The following is a 17552-nucleotide window of genomic DNA, read 5'->3' on the forward strand; positions in this document are numbered from 1 at the left end:
ACAAAGTAGGCCTGAGGGTAAATACCGATAAAACAAAATATCTGGCAAAAACAAAATCAAGCAAAGGAACGAGAGACATTGTGATTGGAGATTACCGCTTTGAAGCGGTCTCTCAATTTAATTACCTTGGGGTAATTCTCTCGTCATCAGCAGACACCGGAGCTGCGATGCGAGAAAGAATAAAAATGGCGTCAAAGTGCTACTATGCACATAGGAATCTTTTAAAATCCAATTTACTCACCAGAACGGTGAAACTCAAGATCTATAAGACGTTGATCAGACCCGTACTAACATATGGCTGTGCTGAAGCTTGGACCCTGAGGAATGAAGATTGCCAGCATATAGCCACTTTTGAAAGAAGGATTCTAAGGAGAATATTTGGCCCAAATAAAGAGGAAGATGGATCATATAGAAGCAGATATAATACTGAACTAGAAGCTCTAGCGAATGGCGAAACGGTGATTCGCTTTGTTAAATCTCAAAGGTTGAGATGGCTAGGACACCTAATTCGAATACCTGAGGACAGAGCAGTAAAAAAGATATTTCAGCTTAAAATGTTTGGTACCAGAAGGAGGAAGACCCAGGGAAAGATGGCTGGACTCAATGGTCGCTGACCTGAGAAAGATGAACATCAATAATTGGAGAAGTCGGGCAAAAGATCGGAAGGGTTGGCAGGAAATTGTTGCACAAGCTTTGGTCCACACCGGACTGTAATGCTATGGAAGAAGAAGATTGTTAGCTTTTGATTATATCGATTTAATAAATGTCGTGCATAATTTGTAATTTGTAGAAAGTTATATGCAAATATCCTTTTTATTGTATATACAGAGTGTCGCAGAGTACTATACAGGGTATCTGAAAACTTTTCGCAGTCCCGAAGTGTGAAGGTAGATTGGCTCAAATTAAAAAGGAAGATCCTCTATTGTTTTGCGATATTCGCAATAATTAACGAAAAATTAATTAAAGAAAATCAGCCAATGCGCGTGGCTAAAAGCGCGCGGCGGTGAAGGCGGTCTCACTGTAACATAATGGCGGTGCGCGGCGAAGCAGTGATTAGAGAGGGAAGGAGCGATGAGGAGCGTATGTAGGAGCGCGGCGAAGGCTCCTCTCCTCCCCAATCACCACTTAGCCAATCAGCGATAGCTCGAACGGCCGAGCACTTCTCTCTCTTTTTCTCTTTCTCTCTCTCTCTCTCTCTCTCTCTCTCACACACACAAACACACACGCAGATACACATTCGTCCGATTTTATTTAATATTTCAATTATTATTGGGAAAATCGTAAAATGCTGTGGGACTTTTTTGTTCAATTTACTTCTCCTCACAAGCGCTTACATATAGTACTGTGCGACACTCTGTATATACAATAAAAAGGATATTTGCATATAACTGTCTACAAATTATAAAATTTGTGTTTGTTAAATCGACGTTAAATCGACGTTTGTTAAATCGATATAATCAAAAGCTAACAATATAAAATGTTTTATGCAAATTGTTTGATGTAATGTCGTAAAATTTATAAATAATATTTATAAATATTTTCACAATACATTCTTTGCCTCAAAAGCATCGAAATAATAGATTTATATCGATAATATAATAGGCCCCTTTATCGCCCATTTCCATGAGACGCAACCATAATATGTATTTTCTTCATTTCTCCGATATATGCAAACGAGATATTTGCACTGAGGTATCTTTTTCTAACGATATTCATTGGAATATCGTGATCAGATATGATAAATGTAAGATATGATATATGAATAATTTACTACTTTAGAAAAGGCAATTTACTTTCTGCTATAATTTAAAAAAAATGTTGCTTCATACATTTCACATTATTGAAATATTTCTCCTTACAAGGATTTCCTTCTAAGGCTATAACTTATAGTAGTGTAGCGAAAGTTGCAGCATAAATTTCACAGCATATGGTATCAAGTTGTTGAAGCTTTCCAAATATTATATTATTTATAGGCAACGGCGATGAAATTAATTTTTTAGGCACCAATTTATCATATGTACAGCCGGGTAGGCTATTGTACATTCAAAGCTTGGTGTCATAAAAAAAAATCGCTAGCGATCACTATTTGCTCCAATAATTTGTTAGCTTTTGTCGCTATATGACATGCTACAATTATATGAGAATTATCGAAATATAGCACACTTTAAAATAAGTATGATCTTTTATGACGCTTAAAAATCGGTCCAATGATTCATCTTATCTGGATTTATATTTTTATCAAACATGCCTTTTAGTTGAGGCAGTGTTTTTATGATCTCTGAATTAAATTTCGCTACCAGAATGCACATGCAAATCGTATCTAATGTAAAATATTTTTGAAAATAACCTGCACACAAATTAAGATCACCTATGGATTTTTTTTTAATAACCAGCACCCGAATTAAATCGCCTCTGGATTTTGTTTAAACTAGCACACGAATTAGATCGCCTCTGGATTTTTTTTGAATAATCAGCTCACGAATAGACCGCCTCTGAAATAAATATTTTAATAACCAGAGCGCATGCAAACCGCATCTGGTATGAAATATTTCTAAAAATAACCAGCTCACGAATAAATCGCCTCTGGATTTTTTTTTGAATAATCAGCTCACGAATAGATCGCTTCTGAAATACATAAATATTTTAATAACCAGAGCACACATGCAAACCACATCTGTTTCTCTAATTGTTAATTGCAAATTACATTTTTTTCGAAACAATTATGTGTTTTCTTCACACCAATTGATTCCTCTCATTATTTTGTACATAAAAGTATTAAGGTAAGATAGTCGAAAAATGAATATTTTACAAGATATTTTACAGTTTATGTAAAATTAAGAAATGATTTTAAGCCTCATAACTCGGAAAGTACTTCTTGAAAACTAACTTAATTATAGTATTTTAAAAAGCTCTTGAGATGAGCTACAAGAATATGCAAAAGCATATAGGGTGTCCCATTTAAAAAGTTGGAGGTGACCTTCACGTGACCTTCAGGTGACGTGACCTTCAAGGTCAAACTAATGGCACCATCTTATGTCCCCCTCCAAAACCATACAACTTTTGTCTGAAACATTTTTTCGTATCTTTTAGACTTTACGAGATATTTCGATGGCAAAGTTAAAATGGAACACCCTGTATATGTGTATATATATATATATATATATATACATATATATATGTACAAGGTGTCCCTGAACACTCCATCACGTACGTGTGAGGAGGTAGAGCGCGATAAATTAAATAAAGAAGTCTTATACCGTTTGATTTTCGCAATAATAATAGAAATATTAATTATTAAAATCGGACGAATGAGAGAAACGCTCGACCGCTCGAGCTATAGCACGGCCCACCGTGTCAGACATTGCCTGCCGGCGCGCGGCGAAACGTGAAAATGGCGATGGCGGTATTATCGGCCTGAAACGCTGAGCTCACATCCTCGTTACCCTGTCCACGACGTGTTGCTTGCGGCGGAAATCTGGCAGCTTTACGTTAGACATATAAAGGAGGCGACAGCCACGATTGCGGCTGCATTAGTCGTCTTAATACAGAGAGTTAATGGTGCGGATGCAGAGACACATATGGAAGAGTTCAGAGAGAGGATCAGATTCGAACTCGAAAACGCGAGGCTCAGAAGGGCATTCGAAGATATAATAGAAAGGGAGAGCATTAAATAAGAAAGACCGATGAATCTCCTGATAGAAGAGACGCTGAGAGGAGAAATCCTTGATCCTCTCTCCCCGAATATGATCCAAGAGGGAGGGGAACCCGCAAGAGAGGGACCACCGAGAGCCACACAACCATCCAAGGATGGCTCTCGATAGTCAGAAGGAGGGACACACGAGCTCCCCACTTCCACCCAGGGGGAGGTACCTCGCAAGGGATAGGCCACAGAAGACCTCACTTTCATCCTAAGATAAGGGGGCCTTAGGTGGCCAAGCTAGGATAGGAGAAAGAGAAATGGATACAAAAGGAAAGGCTGGCATCACCAAAAGTGTTGGCAAAACTCAACTAAAGGTCCTATCCAAAGCCCTAGCTAAAGTGAAGAGCAATAAAGTAATTGCACTTCCGAGTGAGAAAATGCTCGCCACAAGGGAAGTGGAAAAACTGGAGCTTAAGGAAGCTGCGCTGTTGAGGCAAATAGAGGAGGTGAAGAGAACCAGAGAGGAAATGAGGACTGGAGCTAAAACCACGCAGCAAAAAGGGGACAAGCCTCAAACTAAGGGGAAGAAAGGAAAAGAGACTGGAAAGCCTCAAGCAAAGGTCCAAATCTCAGCAAACAAGATACAAGCTGCCAAACTAAAGGCCACCCAACAAGTGGCGGAGGAGAGGCAGTTTGCTTCAACTGCTCAGATGGAGACCTTCGCGGAGGTTGTTAAAAGGAAAACAAAGGGGAAGGCGATAAAGGAAGGGAAAACCCTAACCCCTATCTCAAAGAAGAGAAAGAAGAGGAAAGTGGCACTGTCCACTTCCTCCACAACTCAGAAGAAGGGGAAGAAGGAGCCAAGATCGGTGGCTGTTCTTTTCACGTGTCCGGATAGGACATATAAAAAAACATTAAAGAATGCCAGGACTCACATAAACTTTTTTTTTATGTCGCAGGAGAAATGCTTTATGCATACCCTCGCTCTCGGGGGAGAGAAGAGTGTTATGTTGGACTCCGGGCAGTAACACCCGTATACCAACTAAAACTCCTGCGGTGGCCTTTCGCGCGTATGGAGGGGCAGGCGGGAACCCGGGACTCGCTAATGCACTACATCGGCATCCCCGGCTGTTGTTCCCCTCCACGCTTAGGACCCGGCGGTTTTGTGTGTTTGCCGCCAGGTCTCCTTCCCGGGGAGGGCAATTAATACTCTCCCCTTCTTCCTTATGTGGGCAGACGGGGCCACACCATCTGCCCACCTTCCTCGTGGACCTGCTGTCACCTTGGGCCCCCGCCCGCGGTGACCAGGTCCAGAGGGAATCGCACCGAGGCCGTCTACGGACGACCCGTGCTATCCAGACGGGGGAGCTTTCCTCCCCCCTATATCCTTCTCTGCCCTCTTTGAGAGGCTTGAGGGAGCCTCAGCTCCCTCTCCTCTCCCTGCGCCGGTTCGACGCCGCAAGGAGAGGGAGGGGGTTCCCCCTGCCCTACTCCTTGCCATCCCGCTTGTTGTGCGTGAGAGAGATTGGGAGGGGAGGTATCATTGTGGGAGAGCACTCCCGCGCGTATGTTTTACTTCCCCCCTAGTCTCATCTCCCCGCTGAGGGGGATGGGGTCCCCCTCACGCGCATACCTCGTATCCTCCGGCTCCTCCGGATGTGGATCGGGGTGATTGAGGGGGTGTTGAATCATCCCCTCCACTATCTTCCTCCGTCCCTCCTTCTTCGTCGTTTCCTGTGACTGCCGCCGCCGCCTCTGCTGGTAGTAGGAGGGCTATGTTGGTTCTAACTCAATTAATTCTAAAAATAGATTTTCCCAGCGCGAGGCTGGGGAACCGCGCGGCGCATGCGCCGCGCGGGGGGGGAATTTCTCTCTATCCACTATGTTGGTAATAAAAATGCAAAATTCTACGTAGCCGTCGGGTGGGTAAACGCCGTGACGTCGCGCGCGAGAGGACGACGGGCGCGCCTCTCTCGCTCGCGCCGCCCGGACGCAACCCGTCCAACATCGTCGTGGTTGTCGCCTAAGAAAAAAAGTGAAATTTTACGTAGCCGACGGGTACGGGCGAACGGTTCGCGCGAGAGGACGGGCGCGCGGCGAAGGGTGGGGCAAGGGGGAGACGACGAGCGGCGAGTTCCCGCCGCCGCCGGTTCGTTAGCGCGTCCGAGAGAGACCTCTGTAAGAGGAAGGAAGAGAGAGAGAGAGACGGAAGCCGATAACAATACGGCGTATTTATTCGACAATAAGTATATTTTTTAGGTCTTAGATACGAATCGTGCGTATTATATTTTTTTATGCGCGTTGAGAGCGGGAGAGAGATGGAAGCGGACAATAATAATACGAGAAGAATGACGAATTTCGAGTAAAATATTTTTTTATTTTTTATTATTTTATTAGATCAATGCTCGCTTTATCTTTCGATTTCTTAGCTATTTAATACGGTTCTTGGAAAAAAGTGCGGATCGCTAATTCGCATAGCGTGTTTGTCGAATAAAGACGTCTTTTCACGTTGTCCTGAATGACGATTGAACGATGTTGCGGTACCATCTTTCCCAATTTGTAGCGTAACCTCGCGTACGCATGAGTACGATCTCCACGTTTAGCAGCTTCCGCCAAGCGTTCCATATATCTCGTTGTAAGATTGTGGGTAAAGTATTGATATCCGAATCGTCCAAAACAATGCGGTTCTTGAAAAAAGCGTGGATCGCTAATTCGCACAGCGTGTTTAATGGTTGAAAACGTCTTTTCCACACCATTTGATTCGTCGTCCAATCTATCCACGGTTCGTCGTCGCTGTCGATATCCGCGTCTAAACACTCCATATGAGTATCTACAGTTTTAGTTAATAAACGACATTGCGTGCGTAATCTACCTTTTTTATAATAATGCGTTACTTTACCTTTCCGTACTTTTTTTTCGCTTATATATACGGACGATCTATCATTAGCACGAAGTTGTAATTCGCCATTCTCGCGTGCGCACTTACGCTCGTCTCGAGTATTCGTTCGATCGTTATGTTGCGACGGTCCCAGTATCGGCGATGCGGGTAATACTTCGTCACATTGCAACTTTTTTTCTTCGCACAGCACGATTTGATTCGTCGTCCAATCTATCCACGGTTCGTCGTCGCTGTCGATGTCCGCATCTAAACACTCTATATGAGTATTTACAGTTTTAGTTAATTTTATAATAATGCGCTACTTTACCTGTGTGATTTTCACGATCGACGTTTAAATTTTTATACAGCTTTTCCTGTTGTCCCGCTGGCACGACAACCATGCGCCGTCCTCGTACTCCGGTAGATACGGAATTTCGGCATTTTCGTATTTTTTCTCGCTTATATACGGACGATCTATCAATAGCATGAAGTTGTAATTCGCCGCTCTCGCGTGCGTGCTTATGCACGTTTCGAGTATCCGTTCGGTCGTTATGTTGCGACGATCTTGATATTGACGATGCAGGTAATATTTCGTTACATTGCAAATTTTCTTCGGTACTATTAATCTCTCGAGAGGACGACATGCTGTTTTCGTGGAACAAGACTCCATTAATTTTTTACCTATCGCGTTTTTGCTTAAATCGGTTAATGGAAATTTCGTCGTATGCATACGCGTACAATGTTCGTCGAACGGGTCTTCTTCGGAATCCGTCTCAGAAGTAATTGACATGCCTTTAATAGTAGTGGCACTTTTCGTTATTCGTATGTTACTAATTAGAAATTATTATCGCTAAGCTTTATATATAGCTTATTCTTAGTAATATCATATCGCGTATGCATCTTACATCCTGAAATTCACCGTTTGTTTTTTTTCCTCGAGATACGCGTGCGTGCGCGATAACGAGTGAATCCCGGACGAATGCGGTATCGTCGATAGATTAGTCGTTTTCCCTTGGATACGTAGTGCTGATTTATTCCGTTTTTTTTTTCGCGGTTCCGAGTGATTTGTTCCGTTTTTTTTTCGCGGTTTCGAGTGTCATCTTTGTCGTTCGAACGAACGTATAAAATAAACGCGACGATTTTTGCGGGAGAGGACGCAGCCATGCGCGAAGAAGAACGTCGAGTGCTCGAGAGCGTGCGCGAAGTCGCTATGGCGGACGATTATCGCGCGTGGGTGAGACGATGTGACGAGTGTCTCGCGACATTGCGCGAGAGATGTCGAGATGCGCGACGGCGAGTTTCGACGGGAGCGATTTTTTCCTTGGTCGCTCGAATTCTACGAGTGATCGGTGCGAGGAATCATTTGCGGAGACGCTTCGAGCGCGAGGGCGCGGGTGTCGAGAGACGCGAGAGCGAGGACGGGGATGGCGGTGAAGTCGAGTCGCGCGCGGGATTCACGTGGACCGAAGTCGATACGGCTTTCAAGAGACGCGTGTTGACCGGCGCGGTGATTAATCTAGATTATATTGAACCTTTACGATTTCTCGAGGACGCTAGGGATACCGTGCTTCGTCGCGTGCGAGACGTTATGGGTCGATGTCATAGCGTTAAAGTGAATACGATTTTTAACGGAGAATTCGTATCGGGTGATGAGATCGCCGTTAAGACTATCGCCACGAGAAATCATTCGCTTTTGCCCGCGACGGATTTGCGCGAGTGGTACGACAATCGCGTCATCGACGATATTATGACGTCTTTGGAGGAATTTCAAGAACGCGATAGCGGATGGGCCTTGTCGCGCATACTCGATTTAACGGTGAACGTGAATAGATATAATCCTATGCGCGCGGGTTGTTACGTGCGAGTTCCGCGGGAAATTCAGATGAAGAGAGCGGTGGTTAACGTCCGAACTAACGATGAGGCGTGTTTCGCGTGGTCGGTGATCGCCGCTTTGTATCCCGTTAATCGAAATAGTGAGAGAAGTTCGCGATATCCGCATTATTCCACGGTGTTGAAACTGGAGGATTGCGAGTTACCTATGACTTTAAATGGAATCGGACGATTTGAACGATTGAACGAGATATCGGTGAACGTGTATACCGTCGGAGAGAGAAGACGCGGGAAGAACGGTGACAGCAGAATTTGTATCGTTCCTCTTCGTTTGACGAATCGAAAGAGGGAGAGACACGTTAATCTGCTGTATTTGAGCGATACGACGCGCGAAGACAATGAGATTGGACATTTCACTTGCGTTAAGAATCTCTCTCGTTTAGTCGGCGCGCAAGTGAGCAGACGACGAAACAAGACGTACGTGTGCGATAGGTGAGTTTTTTGATTGTAAAAAATAGTTCGGTAATGAAATATCGATCTAATGTCTATTTCATTGTATTTTTTTCTTTCGTAGGTGCATGCATTATTTTTACACGAACGAGAAGTTGATTGCGCATAGCGCGGACTGCGAGAAACTGAACGATTGCGCGATCGTTCTTCCCAGCGAGGACGATAAGTGGTTGACGTTCGATAATTTTTCGAGAAAGGAACGAATTCCGTTCGTGGTGTATGCCGATTTGGAATGCGTGCTGGAGAAGAAAGATGGAAGTGAGAGGAGGAGAACCGCGAACACGATTATCGCTCAACATCATAAAGTTCACAGCGTAGGTTATTACACGCGCTGCTCCTTCGATAATGCCGCGTCGGCGTACAGATCTTATCGCGGCGAGAGATGCGTCGCGTGGTTCGTGCGCGAGTTGCACGAATTGGCGCAGCGCGCGAAGATCATTCTCGATACCGCGGTACCGATGGTGGATCTTACGCCCGAAGAATGCGAGAGATTCGCGAGCGCGACACGCTGTCACGTGTGCGATAGATCGTTTGAGGTGGGAGACATTCGCGTGCGCGATCATTGTCATTTGACCGGCCGTTTCAGAGGTCCGGCGCATTCTAATTGTAATTTGAATTACAAGGATTCTCACGTTATACCCGTGTTTTTTCATAATCTGTCGGGTTACGACGCGCATTTTATTATTAGAGATGTGGCTAATGCTTATCCCGGTAGCGTCGAGTTGTTGCCGGTAACGAAGGAATCGTATATAGCTTTCACGAAGAACGTTCAAGATACCGCGACGACGACCGATAAGCGAAGCGACGGAAGCTCTATACGTTCTAGATGCGTTAAATTACGATTTGTGGATTCGTTCAAATTTTTAGACGCTAGTCTCGAAAAACTAACGTCGTATCTCGACGAGAGTAAGTTGACGATCACGCGAGGCGAATTTCACCGTCTCGTCGACGACGACTTTAAACTTCTCACGCGCAAGGGCGTGTTTCCGTACGAGTATATCGATAGCATCGAGAGATTGCGAGAGACGCGTCTTCCGCCGCGCGATTCCTTCTACAGCTCGTTGATTGACAACATTGTATCTGAAAACGATTATGCCCACGCGATTCGCGTTTGGGAGCGATTTCGCATCGAAACGTTGGGCGATTACAGCGATCTCTATCTAAAGACCGATGTTCTTTTACTCGCAGACGTGTTCGAAAATTTTCACGCCGCTTGTCTGGAGAGTTACGGTTTAGATCCCGCGTATTATTTCACGTTGCCGGGATACACGTGGGATGCGATGCTGAAATACAGCGGAATCCGTTTCGAGCTACTCACCGATATTGACATGATGATGTTTGTGGAGCGCGGAATACGCGGCGGTCTCAGTCAGTGTTCGAATAGGTACGCTCGCGCGAACAACAAATACATGAGCGCGTTCGATTTGTCGCAACCGTCGATCTATCTGATGTATTTAGATATTAATAATTTGTACGGTTGGGCGATGTGTCAATCGTTACCCTATAAGCAATTCGAGTGGGTTAGAGATTTTGAGAATCTCGATGTAAACTCTATAGCGGAGGATTCGCCCGTTGGTTATATTCTGGAGGTCGATCTAGATTATCCGACTAATGCGCACGACACCCACGCCGATTTACCGTTTTGTCCGATACGCGACACGCCGCCCGGAAAGCGGCGGAGCAAGCTTCTAGCTACGCTATACGATAAGCGTCGATACGTCACGCATTATCGTAATTTGCAGCAGTGCATTCGTCACGGTCTGCATTTGACAAAGATTCATCGAGCGTTGCGTTTTTTACAGTCGCCGTGGTTACGCGGATACGTGGAATTTAATACGCGTTTACGTACTAATGCGAGTAACGATTTTGAGAAAAATTTATACAAGTTGATGAACAACGCCGTCTTCGGTAAAACTATGGAGAACGTGCGTAATCGCGTGGATGTTAGACTTGTGACTAAATGGGATGGGCGATATGGAGCCGAAGCGTTGATCTCTAAACCGAATTTTCACAGTAGAAGCGTATTCTCGGAGACTCTCATGGCCGTGGAATTGCGTAAATTGGAAGCGAAAATTAACAAACCGATTTACGTCGGCATGTCTATTCTCGATATATCTAAGATTCGCTTGTATGCTTTTCACTACGAATACATGTTGCCGCTCTACGGCGATAAGTGTAGAATATTATATACCGATACGGATAGTTTCGTGTATAGTATCGAATGCGAAGACGCGTACGAACAAATGAGATACGACATTGATAAATTCGATACGAGCGATTATGTCGACGACAATCCTTACGGTATGCCGCGCGCGAATAAGAAGGTTCTCGGTTTGATGAAAGATGAGAATAACGGCGCTCTCATGTTAGAATTCGTAGGACTCAGAGCGAAAATGTATGCGTTGCGAGTCGAGGGTAAAAGCGATACTAAAAAGAGTAAAGGAGTGAAGAGAGGCGTCGTTGCGAAAACGTTGACATTTGACGATTATACGCGCTGTTTGAAACGCGAGATCGAAATGATTCGCGAACAGTCGTGTTTGAGATCGAAATTACACGAGATGTATACTGTCCGCGAGACGAAAATTGCGCTCAGCCCGTATGACGATAAACGTTATGTTATACCCGATTCAGTCGACACTTTACCGTGGGGACATTATAAGATACCTCTGTAAGAAAAAAAATGATCGCGAGCGAGCGAGCGAGCGAGCGAGTTGATAGTTTGTAAATATATACACAATGTATCTTTTTTCTTTTATTTCACTATTTGCACATAAAGTATATTTATTATTATAACGTATTACAATATATTAGTTTTATTTATCCAAGAATTAAGCGATTTGTCCATTCCCAACCACTTTACGAGCGCCATATTACCCTTCTGACGTAATATTCTCTCGACGAGATACACGTCGGGATCGGAGACTCGTTGCAATTCGTACTCGTAGAATCCTCCGGCTATCGGTTCGCCGCGTGAATCTGTCAGCATGTACGTCACGGGATTCGTCTTTCGAACTTCAGCTACGCGAAAGATCTCCGTGGTCCAGTTCGGCGTGTATCCCTTCTCGAAAAGTGTTTTGTACTTGCTCACGCGCACGGGATCGTTCGGTCGAAATTTTCCCGGAGCGGCGATCTTCGGGCGGCTGTACACCGTCGATAGGAGTTTCGACACTCGAGCGGGCGTCACGTCGATTGGACGCATCCCAATAGTTCGATGTTTACGAGCGTTGTACTCAGATATTAGATGCGGTAGCGCGTCGAGCCACTTGTACGTTCCGTTCAACGTGAAATACTTCCACATGGAATTTTTGAGTGTGCGATTGAAACGTTCGACGATCGAGGCTTTTAGCACCGAATACGTTGAGTAGTGATTGATTCCATGTTTTTCTACGAATCCGCGCATCTCAGCGTTATAGAACTCCTTTCCTTTGTCAGTTTGCAGGTTTCTCGGATAGCGTTTGGAAGCACGTGTTACACTTGAGAGAGCTCGAGTAACTTCGATGCCGCTTTTTTTCTTAAGTGGTATCGCCCACGCATATTTACTTAGAACGTCGATAATAGTGAGTATGTAATTGTAACCTCTATTGTGTCTAGCGTAAGGACGCATTTCAACGACATCCGCTTGCCACAAATCATCGTATCCGCGTACGATGACGCGTCGGTGGGGGAAGTTCTTTCTCGCAGGTGCGTGCAGTTCATTTACGAGTTTTCGTTTCGCGGCACTCATTTCATTAACTCTCTCTCTCTCTTTTTTTGTTACCCTTTTTTAGACTGTTGACCTTTATTCGTAATGTTATCATCCTCTTTAATAACTATCGCGCTTGATTTGCTCGTTTTAGGAATCGTCGTCGTAGTTATTTTTCGCGCTAATTCGTTTATGTTTTTCTTTAGATGCAATACTTCGTTCCGTACCATTTGCGTCGTCGAAATCTTCAGATCCTGCGATGCTTTATTTAACGAGTTTTTAGTTGTCTCGACAAACTTTTCTAAATCGCTTATTCGCTTAGCGACCTCGATTTTCGTCGCGACGAGCGCCTGCAAATTCTCGAGCGTTTGTAGTCGACTCTCGAGAGCGTTCTCTTTCGTGAAAATTTGAGAAATTTCGTTTTTCAGAGAACGTGTACTTTCATTCGCGGCATTCTGAACAGTGTCGATCTTCGCGTACAGATCCTTCGTTGACGAGTTCGCGCTGTTCTCTAGTTTCGTTATTAGAGATCTTATATTCTCGCGCTGTTTTCCTTCTTCCGTTTGCGCGTCGCGTATAATACGCGCGACGTATTTCTTGCTCGTCACGTCGTCGTCATCGATCGGCCAGGCTACTCGCTGTATCTTGAAATTTCGAGCGTCGTAATGCGTGGAGGAAGAGGCGTCGTTGTTGGAAATGCTCAGACACAGCGCGTTATTGCGCACGTAATTTCGTAGAGATTCTACACTCGCGCGTAATTTACCTCTATAACCGTGTTTGCGTTTTCTTTGTAATGATACGCCGAATTTGTTTACAGGCATCGCGCGGTCGAATAACGCGTGCGCGCTTGCCGCTGTCTCGACGTGATATCTCACAGTATCGCGTCCGCTTCGCGAAGCTCCTCGATTATCGATAAGATTTCGTTGTCGTGAGCGTTGTTGCCAGCTCGACGAGAAGCGTCTAGCAATCGAAGACGATCCACCAATTCATTCGGATTGTCCCAATGAACATAATCCACGGTATCGTTGGTCACGCGCATGACGGATGGTACGCGACCTCCGCCGATTCTTTTTCTCGGATTGTCCATTTGTAAAATCGGCGCTATAACATGCTTGTATTTGTATCCCTTATTTCCTAATACCGGCAAACGAGTATTATGTTCGCGTCTATGAGCATTAGTTTGCAGCAGTATACTCTTATACGCCGCTTTGTCTCTCTCTGTATACTTGAGATCGTCGGGAATTCTCTTGAAGATCAATTCGAACAGACCAGGAGTACCGATTTGACTCCATCTATAAATATCGCATCGTCCGCGCCTACGTCGAATCGTTTATTTCCAAGCATAGTGCCGGTGTCGGAAAAGTAAACCCCGTAAACGTGATCGAATTCGCTCGATATACCGCTGAGAAGCGTACCTACGTATCTTCGCGCCAACGGACCTAATTGACTGCGTAAGAGATCCCGTCCTCGAGGAGATCGCAGAGACTGTCTGATTGACGTTTCGAATACTGCGGGGGGTGAATCGAAGACGTCGTCGCTCGTCTCGAACGTCTCTTCGACGAGCGGCTCCGCGAAAGATTCTTCTCCTGCGAACTTAAGCCGTTTTGCAGGCGATATATTTGACGCTCCTGCGGGTGTGGAAGTCGCCACAGGCGAATCCGACGTACCGCCCAAACGTTGAAATCGTTTAGCCTTCAAATTTTTCGCGGATAGCAACGGTAATGCGTCTCTCTCCGTTTCTTCTTCGTTCTCCTCTTCCTCTCGCATCGTCGTTTTCCCGACACTTCGCGCAAATGCGTCATCGTCATATTCGCCATTGTCGTTATCAATCTCGTTCTTCCTCACAATTTCGCGTTTCACCAATTCCTTTCGCGCGGAATCGTCTCCCATACGCTCGGCGATATGACGCAACGGTTCGACAATCGGTTTGAATCGCGTTTCTAAAGCCGTCTCACTCTCCATTTTACCGGTCTTCAATGCTCTGTGCTTCTTGCGAATTGACGCGCGCGTTCTCGCTATCTCTTTCGCGGTTTTCTCACGCCTATCCACATCCGTCATCGCGCGTTGTTCGTCAACGTCTCGCCTTCTTTCTCTCTCTTTCCCTTTCCCTTTCCCTCTCTATGATAGCCGCGACGACAACGGCGATAATTATAACGTCTTACGGCACGATGTAATCATTGAATCCTCGCCTGTATCTACCGTTACGTAACGCGCTATCTTTGTCGATCACTAGAAAACCGTATCGGTATTTCCAACACGCGCGACACAGCGCGTAAAAATCATCATACGACATATCGGTATTTACGTGATCGTTATATATGTGTTTAAGATTAGTGCCATCTTGTTTAAAAAGTATTAACAGATTCGCGTTATCGCGTATTAAATGTTTCGGTATTTTAGCATACGACTGGCACAGATAGAAACAATCAACGTTGGCATGTCGCCCCATAGCAAAGTATTCCCTTACAGCGTCCTGTTTATCACAAGCCACGTCGTCGAACACGAATATCGAATTCGGTAGCGCCTCGCTCGGTAAAATGACGTCGGTATTGTTCGAATACGTAAAATAACCGATATCTTCCATCGGTTTCAATAATTTTTCTAAATATCGATACTTGGGCTGATGTAACGATTTTGAGTAAACATATACATTCTCGAATCTCACGCCGTGAGGACTCTCCAGAAGACTTATCAACACGTTTGTTTTACCGCAATTAGACGGACCGCAGATTACGCAACGAATTGCGGTTGGTAATAAATAACCGTGTTTCCGTTGTTTCTCATTCATCGAACTCGTTTTACCGTCGATATTCGACACTCTTATCGCGATCGATTGACGCACGAAACGCATCGTTTCTCTCTCTTTTTTACGATTTTTCATCCGTTGTCGCGAGCGACTCCAGTGCGCAGACTCGCGCGCGCACAACGGATAAAAAAGAGAGAAGAACGGTCGCGTTGTTAGTTCGATTGATGACGGCAGCGATGACGTGATAAAATCGCGTACTTTTGACGTCCGCGCTCGACGAATTGTGAAACGGTATACTAACGGTATATAGATTTATTCGTTATCTGCGCACAACGAATCGATATGTTTATTCTATTGGTGAACGATTCCGATATTCTCGGACTCAGTGTCGATCAGTTACAATACGTTCCGAAAAAACTCTTACTAGACAAATATGGCCGCTTCGTCGATCAATTGTGGGAAAAATTGCCCGTACATTTGAAGAACGATCCCGATATGGAGCAATATCGGCTTTGTCATAAACATCATAATCAACCGTGGCAACGAGATCACATTGATGGTCCGCCACCGATGATTAAAGATTGTTACGCGTGCATAGAAAATAAGACGACGATCGTATGAATTACGCGAAGGACATCGGTGGTAGAGGTTTACTCAATAAAGCTATAAATACTCTTCCATTCGAACTACATATACCTGGATATCAGTTTTGCGGTCCCGGTACTCGTCTCGCGAAGCGGCTCGCGCGAGGCGATCGAGGGATTAATCCGTTGGACGCGGCTTGTCGCGAGCACGATATCGCTTATTCGCAAAGCGACGATCTTGCCGATCGGCACATCGCGGATCGAACGCTCGGAGCGAGAGCGTTCGAGCGTATCCGAGCCGGAGATTCGACTTTCGGAGAAAGATTAGCGGCATCGGCCGTATGGGCAGCTATGAAGGCGAAAACGAAATTAGGAATGGGTATGACTGGAACGCGAAGAAGTGGCGGCAAGAGGAAAACGAGTACGAGAAAGAGAACGAGGAGCCGAATTCTCCCTAGCGAAACGCGGCGGCTTCTTACCGCTGTTACCCGCACTCGGGGCGTTAGGATCGTTAATCGGTGGAGCGGCCGGTGTGGCGAAAATGGTGAGCGACGGCAAAGCGTCGCGTCGACAATTGGAGGAGCTGCAACGACACAATCGAGCAATGGAAGGTCGCGGTTTATATCTCGCGCCTTACAAGCTTGGCGGAAGCGTCACGAGAAAGAGAAAACGCGTGGTTAAGAAAAAAAAAAATCGCGTAAACATTGAGTAACGTTGTAATTCCAATTGGCATTACGACGAATGAACAATTGAATCGCGCGGCCTTGCGCGTTCGTGTGCGTCACTTCAGAGGTGTATTTATGCGTGACGCACTGCCCGCGCGAGTTCGTCGCAATGAGAGCGGTATTGTGAATCTGGACGACACTTCGGGACCAGGTACGCATTGGGTGGCGTATGCTAAAGGGAAAAGGGGCGATCTACTTCGACGCTTTCGGCAATCTTCGACCGCCGCGAGAACTAGAACGTTATCTCGGATGCGATACGCGTATCGCATATAATCGTGACTCTCAACAAACTTATGATCAGAGTGTTTGCGGACAATTGTGCCTGCGTTTTTTCCGACAAATCGATTGGAGGGGAGAAAAAAAACCTTTCGGTATCTAATTATAATAATAACGTGCGTCACTATGTCGTTGATTCTTACATTAACTGGGAGAAGCAGCGTTCTCACGGCGAACTACTTTCCACCTTTAGATTTGAGCGACAACGATTACGAGCTCGGTTTAACTAATTTTGAAACCTACAATACAATACCGAATGTGAATGTCTCGAATAATAAATTTTATTTCGACGATAACGACGAAATGATCCGATTCCCGTAGGATCATACGAGTTGCGCGACATAGGCGCGTATTTGAAAGCGGCAACTCTTCACAAACGACGACGACGACGACCGGAAGATAAATCTAAGAGAAAAAACGACAGCGACAGCGAATATCTGTATGATATTGAGTACGAAGAGGAGAATGAGAGTGTCGACGGTAGCGATGGCGGCGGAAGCGAGCGCATTTTCTCGCTACGCGGTAACGACAATACCATGAGAAGTGAAATTAAATGCGCGTATCGAGTTAATTTCGACAAACCGAATAATATCGGCTCGTTATTAGGTTTTTCCTCGTCTCGCGTATTACAGCCGAATAAATGGTACGCGTCCGATAAGCCTGTGAGCATTATTGCGGTTA

At 45.2% G+C, this 17552-nt stretch overlaps 1 protein-coding gene across 1 annotated transcript; it reads left to right on the forward strand.

The window, feature by feature from the left end:
* Positions 1-7680: 7680 nt before the first annotated feature.
* LOC145968414 (uncharacterized) lies at positions 7681-11530 on the forward strand. The gene is made up of 2 exons (XM_083093840.1): positions 7681-8840; positions 8923-11530. The coding sequence occupies exons 1-2, from the start codon at positions 7681-7683 to the stop codon at positions 11528-11530; spliced, it is 3768 nt and encodes a 1255-aa protein (XP_082949966.1).
* The last annotated feature ends 6022 nt before the right edge of the window (positions 11531-17552 follow it).

This window comes from Camponotus vicinus, unplaced genomic scaffold (assembly GCF_025532165.1).
Source record: "Camponotus vicinus isolate PSW18456_S1 unplaced genomic scaffold, iyCamVici1.0 SCAF_3, whole genome shotgun sequence".
Lineage (NCBI taxonomy): Eukaryota > Metazoa > Arthropoda > Insecta > Hymenoptera > Formicidae > Camponotus > Camponotus vicinus.

Excerpts from the sequence above, each read along its gene's own strand:
- LOC145968414 (XM_083093840.1), top strand. The coding sequence starts at position 7,681 with ATGCGCGAAGAAGAACGTCGAGTGCTCGAGAGCGTGCGCGAAGTCGCT. Across the intron at positions 8,841-8,922 it reads AAGACGTACGTGTGCGATAG|GTGCATGCATTATTTTTACA; the intron begins GTGAGTTTTTTG and ends TTTCTTTCGTAG.